Source organism: Hylaeus anthracinus, unplaced genomic scaffold (assembly GCF_026225885.1).
Source record: "Hylaeus anthracinus isolate JK02 unplaced genomic scaffold, UHH_iyHylAnth1.0_haploid 0, whole genome shotgun sequence".
Classification (NCBI taxonomy): domain Eukaryota; kingdom Metazoa; phylum Arthropoda; class Insecta; order Hymenoptera; family Colletidae; genus Hylaeus; species Hylaeus anthracinus.
In genome coordinates this window covers 12,495,487-12,511,133 of record NW_026533254.1, presented here as the reverse complement: position 1 = coordinate 12,511,133, position 15,647 = coordinate 12,495,487, and the positions used below count along the sequence as shown (strand labels likewise).

Below are 15,647 nucleotides of genomic sequence, written 5' to 3'. Positions count from 1 at the left end.
TCTTCTGATCCGATTTTTAAAATATTTTAACATTGTATTCATATTACATTAACACAGTACAATGTTTAAAAACCATGATTGATAACGGTCAAACTCCTGTAAGTTTATAAGCAATCATTTCTTCTGCGTCTTGTATCGAACAAGAATGTAAGTATTGTCAAATCAGTTTATCAATATACAGGGTGTCCCAAAAATGTTGGAACACCTTGAAAGAGATGGTTCGAGAGGTGATTTGAAACAACATTTTCCTTAGCGAAAATGTTGTCAGAGGCTTCGTTGAGGAGATATTAACGGAAAACACTGACCAATCAGAGCGCGCGTATACTGTTGCAGCGACTAGGCGGCCGCGCTCATACGCTATCGCGGGTGCTCCATCGGCATATTCGCGCTCTGATTGGTCAGTGTTTTCCGTTAATATCTCCTCAACGAAGTCTCGAATAACATTTTCGCTAAGAAAAAAGTTGTTTCAAATCATCTCCTGAACCACCTCTTTCAATGACTTCCAATAATTTTGGGACACCCTGTATTTTCAAACGTTGATATGCTGGCAGAATTAAATTTAACTTAATCGTAATGTGATGCAAGTTAAATAATTAGCTTTAAATATTAATGATATTTTTTATATAAATATTTATGTAACGTAGTAAAGTTAGTTGTGGCAAAATAAGTACGTATTATGTAGTGTTATATAGTAGCGATTGAAAGTGATTCAAACTGACATATAAATGTTGACACGTGGTATCTAGTATTCGGCTATTTTCGACTTATGTCGTCGCAATGGACAACTGAAAATTAGTAGTCGCGTAAAATAATTTGTATCAACTAAAAACATGTTTTGAATGATTTACGTTCGTTTGTTACCGTTAAACGTTACATTTTTTTCGAGGTAGATGTAAGTAAACGTTCGAAGGAACTGTCGGGCGACGGGTACGTATTAAATATGTCTTGTATTCGATCGTTCAATCAACCACTGTATTTATGGAATTATTATTTGGCTTTCGTCTTTAATTTAATACAAATGGAATCCATTGAAAAATCGTATAAATTGCCGACATAATTTATTACTTCGTTGTAAACAATCTTTTATAGTCTGCTTACACTACGTATTACCGTCAACATTCTGTTTTCTTGACGATTGTTAAAATGTACTTAGAAGAATATTTTTTACAATTCATTATATAAGGAGTTAAGAAGTCATGACCTTTTTAAGTTCTCACTATTACCAAGAAATCACTCAGTATCTTATTAATCGTATGAAGTTCGACGAGTTAGTTAATTTTAAGCTACGTAAATCTCGTAAACTTAACGTTACATAATTGTCTAATTTTTTGTTTTGAACTAATCTTTTTTCGATGCATTCGAATATTATTAGAAGTAATTAATTTACGATAAAAAAGAATAATTATTTCTAAGAAAATTCTGTGCTTTATCTACCACTACATTGTAGGTGTACTTACATTGATTAACATTTTGTATTTGGCTAACGTTTATACAGATTACATTGTAAAAGTGTATTTTTTCAATACTTTCACATTGTTTTTACAGACTTGCAACTAGTTATTACAATCCCCAAACATGTCACAATATGAGGATTTCATTGTGGAAGACAAAGGAAGCGATGAAAATAGTACAATAGAATCAGGAATTCGTCATAGAATTCCATGGAGTGATCGTGTATCATTGAATAGTGAAATACCTGGGTTACATGAAGTTAAAGAATTGTTAGATGATGATGATGCCAGCTGTTTGGCAGAAGAGGAAGATGGAGTTGGGTGTCCTCTACCTTCGACTCCAGAAGATGATCACCTTTTGGATTGTGAGGTATGTAATTATAAGTTTACACAATTTAAATATCTCATGAATTACTGCCAACATTAACTTTAACTTAATTATATTATTAGATGACAGAGGTGTTGAAAGCTGGTGTATTAAGCGATGAAATTGATCTGGGTGCATTGGCACATAATGCTGCTGAGCAGGCTGAAGAATTTGTTCGCAAGGTAGATATGTATAGATGTCTTTACTTACTCAAATATTATAATTTGTATTTTTAATATTTTTAAATAAAATATGTAATGTATAAGAACCATATGTTGAATGTAGAGTAAATTTTTAAAACATGATCACTGAATGGTTATTAAAGGTATGGGAAGCATCGTGGAAGCAATGTCACTTTAGAAACCTCCCGAGATGGTTACAAGATAATGATTTCTTGCATGCTGGTCATAGACCACCGTTACCATCATTTTATGCTTGCTTTAAAAGTATATTTCGAATTCATACAGAAACTGGAAATATTTGGACTCATTTACTCGGTAAGATTAAACATTTTATTTATCACTTAAATGTTATTTATTTACTTGCACGCGATGCTCTAGTAATCGAAACCATTAACTATACATGCAAAAAAGAGTTTTATTTTGCTCGTTCGCTAATTTCTAACAAATTAATATATGTCATTTAGGATGTGTGGCATTTATTGGCATAGCTATATTTTTCATAACACAGCCTCCTATAGAAATACAACTGGAAGAAAAATTGGTATTCGGTACTTTCTTTGCCGGTGCTATCTTATGTCTGGGACTGTCATTTGCCTTTCATACAGTACACTGCCACAGTGAATGCGTTGGAAAGTTGTTCTCAAAACTAGACTATTGTGGAATAGCTATGCTAATTATGGGTAGTTTTGTGCCATGGTTGTATTATGGTTTCTACTGTGATTATCAACCTAAACTTATTTACTTATCCGTGGTCGTAATACTTGGTGTAACAAGTATTGTTGTATCATTATGGGAAAGATTTGGTGAACCAAGTTACAGACCATTAAGAGCAGGTGTTTTTATGGGATTTGGTCTTAGTGGGGTAAGGCATATGCATTATATATATCCTGTCTAACAAATAAATTATCAATTATATTGTGTAATATACTACCACATAAAAAAATTCTATTTATTGTAGGTAATACCAGCTGTGCATTATGCCATTGCAGAGGGTTGGTTTAAAGCAATTAGTCAAGCTTCTCTTGGATGGTTAATATTAATGGGATGTTTATATATCTTAGGTGCAATGTTTTATGCATTAAGAGTACCTGAACGATTTTTCCCTGGCAAATTCGATATTTGGGTAAATATATAATTTTTTCTAATATATTTTGTAGGTAATGATTTACTGTATTAAAACGTTATACTATTTAGTTTCAGAGTCATCAAATTTTCCATGTATTAGTAATTGCCGCTGCTTTTGTTCATTATCATGGAATAACTGAGATGGCTATGTATAGAATGACAATAGGGGACTGTACAAATCCATCGCAGGTGATAGCCTTTTAACTATGCACTGGGGATATGATTGTGTTGTTGGATTTCATCTTATGTGTAATTTTATGGTGACTCAGAAAATTCCTAAATCTTTGGGTGTCAGTAGATCTGTACTATCAAAGAACTGCTGGAAACAATATCGTTAAAATGAAGGGTAACAAGACTTCTCATTCTTTATCATAACTAAAAAAATTTAATATAGAGTTTATAAAGATTCTATAAAAACAATAAAATAATACATGTGATAATAAAGATTACTCAGATCAATTTATAATATTTAATAGAATCTTTTTACATCTTCGTAAATCTGAATCCCTGATAACAAAGATAACATTACATTAATGAACAATAATATAAATAATTTATTTACTAATTGCAACTATTGTAAAGAGAAAACAGATAATATGATCGACTTTTTGATTTATGCAGTTCTCTTGTTAAGAAGAAATTAATAAAAATGATAAATTATAAAACAAAGTACAGAGATATATGACAACGACATAAAACTTAATTATATTAAGATTTAGGAACAAATTGTAACTACAAATGATTTTATAGCGTAAGCACTATAAAAGTTGTACTACATCTTGAACACAAACATTGTTAAGCAATGAAAACTATTATAATGATTATGGGAACTATAAAAATTTAACTTCTTTTGGATCACATTTGTAAGAAAAAGTAACACTGGTTTTTCCAGCATGTATATATTCAAAAATTTATGTATGATAATTTTGCACTCTAGCTTTCTACTTCAAATGATGATTGCAGTTTCCATTGTACAGTACTAGTAAAATAATCTTTATTAATACAGTACTTGTTAAACATTTTCAATTTTTTGTTCTTTCTTATTAACCTGTATGTATCGTGGAATACAAATTTCATTTTTAATATAAAAAATGTTAAATATTTCTGTTATTATTGTAGGGTTTAGATCTTATAAAAAGATATTGTTGAACTTTTTACATAAATAATTCTTAATATTGGTAAATTAATAAAGAAGATAATTATGCATTTCACATGTAAAAAACACAATTATCCTACTTTATGTAATTTCCCAAAATATATTTTTCTAAACAAATATTGTAGTGTCATTTCTGGACTACATAAAGGTCCTATAAATTTCTTTATCTAATATAATGAACAACAATCAAAATATCTGGAAATGAAAATCGGATTTAAAAGTGCTTTCTCATATGGGTCAAATTAAAAAATAATATTAAAAAATTAAAAAATAATCAGAACAAATGCCTGCTAAAAATTGCGACTAATTGATTTTTTATTAACGTTCGATAACAATCACATTGTTTCGAAGTTTCATTGATACCTTATTCAATTTCAGAAATAATTTTGATGTTCATTTATATATTTTTTTAAACGTACGAAATACTTGTATAAACAAATGCAACAAGCGATATTAATTTTCAGAGATTATAATCACGAATAATATATCGATTACAACGATCATATTCATTAAACGAAATAATAAAACTTTTTCTTTATTAATTTTTGTTAATCATTTATTTACCAGAGAAACGCTATGCATCGTATATACAGGGTGTCCCAAAAATGTTGTAACACCTTGGAAGGGGTGGTTCGGGAGGTGGTTTGAAACAACTTTTTCCTTAGCGAAAATGTTGTCCGAGGCTTCGTTGAGGAGATATTAACGGAAAACACTGACCAATCAGAGCGCGCGTATACCGTTGGAGCGGCCATGGTAGCGAAGGCTATATGCTAAGCGGTCGCGCTTGTACGCGAACAAGTGACTCGTCGCGTATGGAAGGACATTGGATGCGGCCGCCTAGCACGTAGCCTTCGCTACCATGGCCGCTCCAACGGTATACGCGCGCTCTGATTGGTCAGTGTTTTCCGTTAATATCTCCTCAATCGAGCCTCGGACAACATTTTCGCCAAGGAAAAAGTTGTTTCAAATCACCATCCGAACCACCCCTCTCAATGTGTTACAACATTTTTGGGACACCCTGTACATATAATTTTGCAGATCCAGTAATAATGACAATGACAGTTTTAAAAACCGCGATTTCCACGTATAAAAATCTGTTTTAATTAAAAGTTTCGAATCGTTTTATTATTTCACGTATCGTCCGAGTGCTACGAAAGATGTTAAAATCGATACTATGGATAAAATATCTCGATAAGACATCGATAGATAGTGGTTCGGTAGTTTACTTCATGTATTTCGTGTTGTGTGCATCTTGCAAATAAAGCAAAGTTGCATTGCTATATTACAAAAATGTAATGTTAAACTGGACAAGAAAACGTCTGTACTTTATTTGACGAAAAGATGAATGCCATGTCACGAAAAGAACCACGGTCAATTTACCGTAATGATTAACCAAAGAGGATATAGTTATTTATTTCAACAATTCGTAGACCAAGAAATTGAAAACATGTAACTGCATTTGTCGACTATTTGGTATCCGTGCCGTAAGAAATTAATAATTCTTAAGTGAAAAGTAAAATCAAGAAGATTTTCGAAAGAAGTGTACAAAAAGTCAATCAATGATATTTTCGACGATGTGAAATTCTTATCGCATTTTCCTATTGATAGTATAGCATGAAAATTTATCAAGATGCATAGTTATCTATTCGTTAACGAATCCAATCCAACAAATGTGATCTCTATTTCATCTAATTTACATTTTGTAACGATAAACGTGTGACAAAGTAATGCATTAACATATTATGTATATTCATATAAAAACAAAGTAGTATCTGGTATTAATATAATTAATATATCGATAACAAAGTATTTAATGTTTTGCTTTTTACACATTATGTTCACTGTTTTTTGTAAAACAAGGTAAACATGTAACAAAAAAGTCACATGTGTACAATGTTAAAGTTTCAATTTCTGTATCTTTAAAGTTATGTTCTTCATAAAATCAAATGCAGTTTTCTGATTGATAACAATGAATGAAATGAATGTAACAAGCGCCACAAATTCTGTAACATCTGTGATGTTACACGATAGTATCAGAAATTATACTACCACCATGGCAAATAATATATCTGACGAATCATCCGAAGGATATATGTATTCTACAGAAGAAAGTGGAACTAGTCAACAATTATGGAATGTTTCTAAGGCCACAACTTCATTGCCTAATAGCACGCTAGTTTCCTTTGACACTTCAAGCACCAGTATATATATGTCTACAACAACAGAAGCCTTTGATGAATTTGGTCCACCAGATGGAATAGAATACATTTTTGTACCACTTGGTGTAGTGGTCTTTGTTATTGTGTTATCAGCTGTGGTATGGGTAGCGATATCACTTTTGTATTTAAATCATAATCTTTCTCTGAAATTCATTTGCAGAAAACAAAAGCATAAAATAAAAATTATGATCAAATTATAATGCTTGGATAAATATTTCTACATTAGGTATTATTACCTTTCTGCAATATAGTCTAAGTTTATTGATCAGTTTGTATTGCAGTATTATATTTAAACTTTTATTAATCCATAGCATTTTTTTGGAAGAAACATAATTTTTTTTTTTATTAGCAAAACTTAGATATTTTTATACTACTTAGAGTAATACATTCTATTAATAATACATCATACTTTTAAAGGTGATAATTATATCAAGAAAAAGAAAATTAGAGCGATTAAGGCATAGACTTATGCCAATGTATAATTTTGATCCTGGAGAAGAAGAAGAAGATGACTGGGAAACCGAATTATTGGAAGAATGTTATAACAATCATCAAAGACGCGTGCGTACAATAAATGTTTTCCCTCTACTAATTAATATATTCTTAAAATAAAGTGATTTATTTTACAGCAAGGATATCAATCTATGGATACCGAGGAAAACGCTGAACTTTTTGGAAATCATTAATAAAAACGAAAATAGTCGTTTAAGTACATATTGTCTACATTCTGACATAGATTAATAATTACAGTATTTATTAGATTTATATGGTTACGTAATGCTTGAACAGATTGTATATATCTCGATTCAGAACGAAATCAAATTCTACAAGTTTTATATAAAGTAACATTTTTTTCAAACATTAGAATACTAAGTTTTATCGAAAATTCTGTAGCACTATAGTAAAACTGACTTCATTTATGTGAAAACCATAAAGTAGATTCATGTTTCATAAAACAATTCCATAATAGAGAAATGTGAAAAAACAAAAAATGACAAACTTTATTTTATCATTATTATTCATTGTACACTGTTTATAACAGTCTTTTTATAAATGTAAAATTTTTGCTACGTGCTTGGGAATTAATTATATGTATATATATTTTTTGTTCCATATCCTTTCCTTTACAGATAATATAATGAAACGAAATTTTCAAAAGTAAATTATAACACGATGTATTGCCATTTTGAATTATCTACCTAAAATATTAGATTACTTAATAAAGTTAATGATGGTCCGATTATAATACATTAGTGTCATTTAAGTATTGTAATCCAAGAATAAAAATCCAGTAATTTCAACTAGAATATAACGTGTATAATTAAACAAGAATGCATGTATACAATGTAGGAATTAAGAGATTCACCTTACAAGTTTATTTACTTTAATACAAATTTGACATTCACACATATGCTTGCCTCAAGAATGTCAATGTTCACATTTAAGTTTAAAAAAGGATATTCTTTGCACATAGTACATACAAATATTTTAATTTTGTTCTATTTCTTATAGCATTAGATCTATATGAATTTTTTTTGCTTTACGAATTACAATACACACACATAGGAGCAAAGGAAGTAAACAAATAAGATGTAATCGTATATTATATATATCTTAAAAAAAATTTGCCTTCTTATTCATATAATCAGTATAAGAGATCTGAATTTTCAAAGTTCTTTCATTAAAATATTTATACATTTCGTATTGATACTTAAAACATAATAATAATTATAGTAATAATAATAATTATAAAAAACGAAGTAAATACTAGAAAGGAGCGTATTACATATTCTTAATGCAAGTTTTATGTGCATTTCATCCATTTTTCACAGATATAGTCGTTACAAATTACGCTTTTTGTTTTGTTTTAATAATGTCCTTCGAACTTGAGCAGTTTTAAAAATAATATTACCGCTTTACTATTTCAATCTGCAGATTATGATATAAAAAGCGAAAATAAAAACTTTAAATTTATCAGTTTTTTAAAAATGTTTCAAAGAATCAGTGTGATACATTGAAATTATTTCTTTATATTTAATTCTCTTCCTCTTCCTCCTCCTCCTCCTCTTGTTCATCCTCTTCTTCACCAGTACTTTCTGGTTTTTCTTCTTTCTTTTTTGGTCTACCACGACCGCGTCCAGAAGAAGTTCCTTTGGGAACTCCTTGCTGAAAATTAATACATATTCTCAATTAACAAGATACACATCAAAGACTTTAAATTAAATAATACAGAATTTTCTTAAAGACTAATTATTACTCACCTTCTTTTTGTGAGAGCCCTTTGGCCGACCCCTACCCTTTTTTACAGGTACAGGTGATCCATCGTCTTCATTGTCAGACTTTGCAGCTCGTAATGCATTGTTTTTCTCTAAAGTGGGTCTCCCTCTTTTTTTGGGTTCTTTGACAGCATTTTTTTCCCCTTTCGATGGCCTACCTCGCTTCTTCTTTTGCTCCTCCACAACAGGCGATGAATTATCGTCTGACATTTTTAATCCTACCACTGTATAATCATAAAAATTTTGTTCTTATATATTTATATTCACTTTAACATACGAAACAACACACAAGAAACTCATTGTAAAATTCAGAAATCTTATTTACAGTGGAAAAAAAAAAGAATGATACAGAATATAAACAAAAAGATAACACGATTACAATGTTTTGAAGTTACATATAATGTATTTATACGCTGAGGGAGAATACAGAAAATATCGTGTGTTTATTGATCTTAAAATCTTCTCGTAAAAACCATACACTTTCAATTTGTAGCTGCAATTTGACAACAACAAGAAAAGAGTATATACAGTTTCTGATAAACTCGTAGAAAAATAAAATTGCAGAGTACTAATTGTGCTCCATAAAAAACGAGTTACGCGCCTAGAGCGTGCATTTGTATTGAATATCGTTGAACGGCGGTTTCACGACCGGCTATCCAATTGTTACGATTCAACCGCGACAATTACGCGAAATCAATTGTACCAAGCGATTCATGAATGTAAATAAAAGAGAAAAAAAAATATCATTATCTTTTTGTAATACAACGAGATCGTAGAAAGTATTCTTATTAATTTACTTCGATCGCTTGCAACAATACAAGAGTGGTTTCTAAAATTTCCGCGCCCGCCATTTTCAAAAATATTAACAATACCACACGTTGCTGATATTTCCGTACGAATAAGCACAAATAAAAATATACAATCGTATCAAACGGTCGACGTGTTCAACGTCTATTTATAATGGAAAAAAGAATAACACGACGGAGGCTCGCTATTAAAATTAAACGCAAAAGCATCGCCTAGTCGAAACGGACGCCATGATCGACAAATCATGGCAACGCCAGAGTCGTGGTAGCGTCCATCAAAGGTCTCACGTTGTATAAGTAAATGAATAAGTATGCTGTAAGTAATAATCGGCTCGGATCGAAAGACCGACCAAAAAATTGTCGAAACAATCGTTTTCAATTAACTCGATCATCCATCCTCGCGGATGCGTACGGTCGTCGGACGAGTAGAATATTTACAGGACTGAAAGACGTTGATAGTCACTCACCTCAAATTTCTCGTATATACGGAGACAAAGCAATCGTTCGGCCGGCGCGCGCGTCGTGGCGTGAGAAAACCGGGCTATACCTCTGCACTGTATAGTATATTAAATCTTCCTCGTATTTTCTTCTGTATCCCTTGTACACGAACAAAATCCACTATCTTTCTCTTTTCTTTTAATACCACCTCCGGCATCCACTGCTCGAACTGTGATTCGAACACAATTTACTGTGCGAATAGCCGAGACGCGACTGATCTGGCACCACTGGCAGAGACGACGCACTGGACGCACTGCACTGTAGACCAACGCTTTGCAAGCGTCGCTTGCTGCCCTAAGAACCAGACCCCCACTCTTCGCTTCTGTTCCCGCCAGAAAGTCGCGATATTACTTCGAATAATTATTTTTTTGTGAATTATCATTAAATGCTCGTACTTAATATTGTCCACGATAAAATGGACCTCGCGAGAATTTATAAAATACTTCGAATGAAGTTTTTCATAATAATTTAATATGCACGTGAGCTGAGGGGGAGTTGATAATTTGGCGGGAAGACAGATAAATAGCGGAGCAAATGTTACTGGGTGGTTTCATCTTAGTCTTGGTCCAGAGGAAGAGAATAAAGATGAACTTTATATACGACTGAATCGAAATGTAAGATGGAAGGGGCGTATACAATTAGGAAATATTCGATTTATTTGTATACAGTGGGTGTAGAATGTATTCGTACACCGATCAATTTCCCAAAAAACTTCTGTGTGAAATTATAGTTTCTTAACTTCTTTTTTTATAATCAATGATATTTTACATATTCTCGGAAGTCTCTAAGGATAGATATAGTTCAAACTAGTTGATATAATTTGTGAAATTAACAAAAAAATGCGAAAAGTGGGTAAAAGTATAGAAGCAATAAGTATTGCTTCTATATTGTTATAGAATATTTTCGGTATTTCTTCAAACGTGTAAAATTTTTTTTTAATTTTATTGGAGATTTTACAATGCTTTTTGTTCACTAAATGACATTGTATTAGGTGGACTGAAAAGTAATGTCGTTTATTTTACATTAAATTCAAACAAATTTTTAATAAATTCCTTTTTTTAGTCAATTATGTAATCGCCCTCGTTATCAACAGCCTTTTGCCATTTAATGTACAAATTTTGAATGCCATATCGATAAAAATCAATGAGCTAGTGAGTAATAAAAAAGTATTTCAAATTGAAAAAACGACATTACTTTCCAGTCCACCTAATAATTTGTACTGTTTCTTTCGCGATCTTTATATAAATGAAAGCCTTTCCTGAGATTTATGTGTGTGGCAATAATACATTTACGCTTATAGATCTTTTTGTAAATGAAAAGAACGATTTTCGAGCATAAAATTCTGTTATAAAAGTAAATAATTGTTATTTCTGGAATACTTATTATACAAAAATGAAAAAAATTATTAAATGTAAAATAATGACCAAGAACGATTCACGTTTCATTACAGAATCCGTACTAATTAAATTTTTTCTTTATAGAATTATTGCTATAAACCTTGCAATTTAATGATCACTTTGGAGTATTATCCAATAAACTTATATTAATTTGCAAGAAATACATACGATTATGGTTTTGTAGATTCTCAATAAAGGTTCGAGTATAATCGAAGGAATATGTTATATGATGGTGTTCTGTAAAATTTGTATAAATCATAAATTGAGTATCGTCGTATTAAAAATTACTGTACTTGTTCATCTAATCATTATAAAACTAAGTCAAAAATAGTTCCATATAAATGATGTATATTTGAAAAATGTTATATATCTTTTAATTCCTATTTACAATGTGAAGTTTCATATGTATGTATACATTACATAAAATTTTGTACATGTACTGTTCTTGAATCTTTATGGTATGTCCTCGATTTACGTTCGTAAATCTTCATTCAAGATTATTTTTAATACCCTCGACTGTGTTTGCATAAATTTCTACATAGACCTAGTACAACACACACATTTTGTTTCATTCTTTTCGATAACATTTCCGTACAAACTATATCATATATATTTTATTTTTTCGCGAAAGATATTTTCATTGCATGCGAAGGTGTGATTTTGAATCCTTGAAGAGCATCTTTTGCAGCTCCTGATTGGACTTCGTTTTCAAACTCAACAAACGCGATATCGTGCCTGTTTGGTACCAAACGTACTTCCTTAAATCCAGGAAACTGATTGAAGAGCATAGACAACATCATTTCGCTAGTTTCGTCTGGTAAGTTTGTAAGGAATAGAATTTGATTTGGTGGTTGTTCAGGTACAGCAGTATTGACTAAGCTTGGGTGTTGGGGAACACCGGCATGATAACCAATTTGCTGAGAATGTTTGGCCTGTTCTTTAGCTCGTTTCTTTGCACGTTTAGCTTCTTCATCCGCGGCAGGGACAACTCGTTTTGGTTTCTTAGGTCTTTCCGCATAGGTGCCTTTCATTTTGGCAATTATATCGCTGTCGGTTTTTGCATATTGTATCCTCTAAAAAGTAGGCAAAAATTATATTTTTATCTGTTTTAGAACTAAAATAACCTATAATATTTAGAATACTATCACTTACCATTGGTTTGTCATAAAATGGAAAACCTTGCATTGACCTCAATGCATTCGTAGCACTAGCTATCTCCTTAAAAATAACAAATGCTTGTCCACGCATTTTTAATGTCTTTAATGCTACAATATCTAATATTTGCCCGAATTGTGAAAAAATTGCATACAAGGACTTCTTTAGTTCATCCTTCTTTATTTTTTCATTTAAATTATTAATGTAGATGGTATTATTTGGTCTAATATCCATCGTCACTGGAAGTAGAAAAGTGATTTAATTTAGAAAAATATTTTAATCACAGATAACACAAATTTTTAATATTGGAAAATTAGCAAAAACATCGAAACGATATAAGATTGATAAAACACATTACAAATAGAATGAAAGAATTAAATGTATTATATTTACACGATAAATAATAATACTTTTTGTGTACTGTAACAATTATGCTCAGTCGGCGTCAGTGTCTCGTAAAGGTTAAGGCACACTCAAAACTGATGTGAGTACAACAACGAACCACCATAAGTGTAGAGAGGAAACTACATGTTTAAATTTGAACCACCTATTTCGTAAAAAAACATATATAAATAGCGACTTTTTTAAACATAATTTAGATTTAAAATCGGACAATTTTGTAATATAGATTTTTTATAGATAGTAATATCACGGACATACGTATTATTCTTTTATTCTTTTCAGAAACATGAGTGCCAAACCATTTAGAAACAGTAAAGGTGTAAATAGACCATTTCGTTCTCCATTTAGTACTCCTAAAAATGACAATACAAAAAATAATACAAATACTCCAGAATCAAATACCTCTGAAACACCATTGTAAGTACATATAAAGTAGTACTGTGCTTTCAAAATCTTATTTTACCAATCATACATGTCTGATTGATTTTCCTTTTCTCATTTTAAAATAGGAGGGTTTCTGTATCAAAAAGATTACTTTTTCAAACACCTCCTACAAAAAAATTACGTTTAAGTAATGAGACCTACATAAACCAAACAGATGAACAAAATAAGGAGTTACGTCAGAGTGATTTGGATTCACTAAAAAAAAGAATACAAGAGAAACAAGAGTTAATTAATAATTTGAAAACTACATTGCTGTATAAAAAAAAGGTAAAAGCACATTACGTGTAAAGTATGTTACAGTTATTGGACTCTTAAAAAAGGTGCTTGTGATTATAGAACAAAGCTGAAGATTTAGAAACTGCCATTAAAAAATGGACAGATGCTTGCCAAAATGCTCTTAGAGATTATCAGAATGATTTGCAAGAAAGAAATGGACGATCTGTGAAGATGGTTGAAATTTTATCTTCATTAGGAATAGAACCTAATACAGTCCAGTTTTACATTAACGATGATACATTTCTTTAAATGTATAATCATATACTTTGTTCCTTTTTATACTACAGAGAAATAAATAATTTGAAGTACAAGTTACAATGTTATATTTATTTATTATTTATTTACATATTTATAATAAGATTTCTACGTGAATATGAAAATTCAATGTATGATTTTTCGATATTTTCAAACGTATTATGTTTAAAATGGATGTGGTTTGAATGGGAAGTTTGGATCAAATAATTTTGGATCGTTAGCATATTTGGGATCTCTTGTCATGATGCCCATTAAACCTAGAATGTAGAAAAATTTACATTAACAAAATATGAAATACATACATAAAAAGTAACTTTAAATAAAGATGTAGAATCACACCAGCAGTTTGCGCTTTCAATATTTCTTCTTCCATTCTTTTTTGTTTGTATTCGCATAATCCAGTTATATGTTTTCCATAAATTCTACCTGTGTAACGACTTTGAAATTGCGATAATAAGCGTACATTCTTGAAATTTGGTTCTATCTTGTGCTTACACAAAATGCATACTTTCCGCTCTTTCTTAAACGGATTTTCAGAGATTGTTGGCTGTAAAATGATTAGATACATTTAATTTAAATAATTTAAGTAACTTTACTATTTCAGTCGAAGAGATTTAGCGTTTACAATGAGATATTACCAGATCTGGATCGGGTGTCACGTTGATTGTTTCTGTATTGGAAGTAAATGCTTCGCTGCTTTTATTACGATACGGAAACATTGGGACTCTGTTCGAAACATTTCTTAAAGTCTGAGCTGTAACAAACGTTCGAATCATTTTACAACTTAATAAACGTGCATACACAAAAGTTCATAAGCACGAAGGATAACAACATAAAAAGTGTATTTGACTAGAAGCGACGTATCGTAAATTGCAGTAAACTGTTAGAAATATTGATTATCAAATAAAGTTATATCATTGGATGGATCGAAAAAGGTTGTCGCTCACTAAGCAGCTCTGTGAGCGGGTTTTAGAAACTAGTAGCGTCATCAACGGGAAAACGCCCAAGTTTGTAGTGAAAATAGTTCCCCCTATTCTTGCTAGATGGCGACACTAAGTAAAGCGTCGATAAATTATTGCTGCATTAAATAATTATTCATTGAAATGATAAATTGAACTTATTAAGTAATATATTGTAGTATTATAATGGAAGGAATCGTATTAATTATGCATTTATAAAAAATAAAGTGTAATTTATTGAAATGTATCGTTTTCGCCATCTAGCGGCGATAATGGGAACTATTTTCATTACAAACTTGGGCATTTTGTCACCGATGGCGCCACTGATATTTTTATATGGCTACTTGGTTTCGCCAATGGTTATTAACTAACTCCGAAGGTTTAACAGACGAATCAATTTATTATTCTAGGAGTACAAAGCGTGTCGCTACAACGTTATCACGTGAACAGGAAGTAAGCAAGTCGAATTCAACGCGTAGTGTAACTACTAGTAACAACTATATTTTATTTCCTCCGATGTGAGACAGAGGGCGTCGTCGGTAATGTAGGACTCTGTTCCGCCACATCTATCTTTATTCTCACATTTCACTACTATTTTCAATTTCTCCTTTTCTTTTAATGTCTTTTAATTTTTCTGCAGTAAGAATTATCGAATATTTATAGAAGAATCCATTGTTTA

At 31.0% G+C, this 15,647-nt stretch overlaps 6 protein-coding genes across 12 annotated transcripts; 3 read left to right on the top strand and 3 right to left on the bottom strand.

Moving 5' to 3' along the window:
* Positions 1-10: 10 nt before the first annotated feature.
* Positions 11-4,151, top strand: LOC128896926 (adiponectin receptor protein). Of its 3 annotated transcripts, none has more exons than XM_054160518.1 (7): positions 11-147; positions 1,546-1,821; positions 1,902-2,000; positions 2,144-2,315; positions 2,465-2,862; positions 2,959-3,123; positions 3,195-4,151. In XM_054160518.1, the coding sequence occupies exons 2-7, from the start codon at positions 1,576-1,578 to the stop codon at positions 3,327-3,329; spliced, it is 1,215 nt and encodes a 404-aa protein (XP_054016493.1). In that variant the 5' UTR covers positions 11-147; positions 1,546-1,575; the 3' UTR covers positions 3,330-4,151. The 3 variants fall into 3 exon arrangements, with proteins under 3 accessions (XP_054016493.1, XP_054016477.1, XP_054016484.1); XM_054160502.1 differs by lacking the exon at positions 11-147 and adding an exon at positions 726-927; XM_054160509.1 differs by lacking the exon at positions 11-147 and adding an exon at positions 1,231-1,443.
* A 1,269-nt stretch (positions 4,152-5,420) lies between these two features.
* Positions 5,421-7,574, top strand: LOC128897057 (uncharacterized protein C3orf18 homolog). Of its 2 annotated transcripts, none has more exons than XM_054160715.1 (3): positions 5,421-6,604; positions 6,918-7,061; positions 7,130-7,574. In XM_054160715.1, the coding sequence occupies exons 1-3, from the start codon at positions 6,251-6,253 to the stop codon at positions 7,184-7,186; spliced, it is 555 nt and encodes a 184-aa protein (XP_054016690.1). In that variant the 5' UTR covers positions 5,421-6,250; the 3' UTR covers positions 7,187-7,574. The 2 variants fall into 2 exon arrangements, with proteins under 2 accessions (XP_054016690.1, XP_054016699.1); XM_054160724.1 differs by having other exon boundaries at positions 5,435-6,598.
* A 536-nt stretch (positions 7,575-8,110) lies between these two features.
* On the bottom strand, positions 8,111-10,318 carry LOC128897102 (high mobility group protein I). Its single transcript, XM_054160786.1, has 3 exons — positions 10,050-10,318; positions 8,762-9,000; positions 8,111-8,666 (listed from the first exon to the last, which is right to left on the bottom strand). The coding sequence occupies exons 2-3, from the start codon at positions 8,984-8,986 to the stop codon at positions 8,535-8,537; spliced, it is 357 nt and encodes a 118-aa protein (XP_054016761.1). The 5' UTR covers positions 8,987-9,000; positions 10,050-10,318; the 3' UTR covers positions 8,111-8,534.
* A 1,229-nt stretch (positions 10,319-11,547) lies between these two features.
* Positions 11,548-13,146, bottom strand: LOC128897021 (U1 small nuclear ribonucleoprotein A). Of its 2 annotated transcripts, none has more exons than XM_054160661.1 (3): positions 13,026-13,146; positions 12,630-12,871; positions 11,548-12,550 (listed from the first exon to the last, which is right to left on the bottom strand). In XM_054160661.1, the coding sequence occupies exons 2-3, from the start codon at positions 12,864-12,866 to the stop codon at positions 12,092-12,094; spliced, it is 696 nt and encodes a 231-aa protein (XP_054016636.1). In that variant the 5' UTR covers positions 12,867-12,871; positions 13,026-13,146; the 3' UTR covers positions 11,548-12,091. The 2 variants fall into 2 exon arrangements, with proteins under 2 accessions (XP_054016636.1, XP_054016630.1); XM_054160655.1 differs by having other exon boundaries at positions 11,549-12,550; positions 13,043-13,137.
* Positions 13,022-14,147, top strand: LOC128897035 (swi5-dependent recombination DNA repair protein 1 homolog). Of its 3 annotated transcripts, none has more exons than XM_054160672.1 (4): positions 13,022-13,116; positions 13,317-13,451; positions 13,544-13,745; positions 13,815-14,147. In XM_054160672.1, the coding sequence occupies exons 1-4, from the start codon at positions 13,064-13,066 to the stop codon at positions 14,001-14,003; spliced, it is 579 nt and encodes a 192-aa protein (XP_054016647.1). In that variant the 5' UTR covers positions 13,022-13,063; the 3' UTR covers positions 14,004-14,147. The 3 variants fall into 3 exon arrangements, with proteins under 3 accessions (XP_054016647.1, XP_054016665.1, XP_054016656.1); XM_054160690.1 differs by lacking the exon at positions 13,022-13,116 and adding an exon at positions 13,132-13,251; XM_054160681.1 differs by lacking the exon at positions 13,022-13,116 and adding an exon at positions 13,146-13,186.
* On the bottom strand, positions 14,061-14,909 carry LOC128897067 (28S ribosomal protein S18c, mitochondrial). Its single transcript, XM_054160739.1, has 3 exons — positions 14,648-14,909; positions 14,349-14,556; positions 14,061-14,266 (listed from the first exon to the last, which is right to left on the bottom strand). Exons 1-3 carry the CDS (start codon positions 14,783-14,785, stop codon positions 14,175-14,177), a joined length of 438 nt encoding a protein of 145 aa, XP_054016714.1. The 5' UTR covers positions 14,786-14,909; the 3' UTR covers positions 14,061-14,174.
* Between the last annotated feature and the right edge of the window lie 738 nt (positions 14,910-15,647).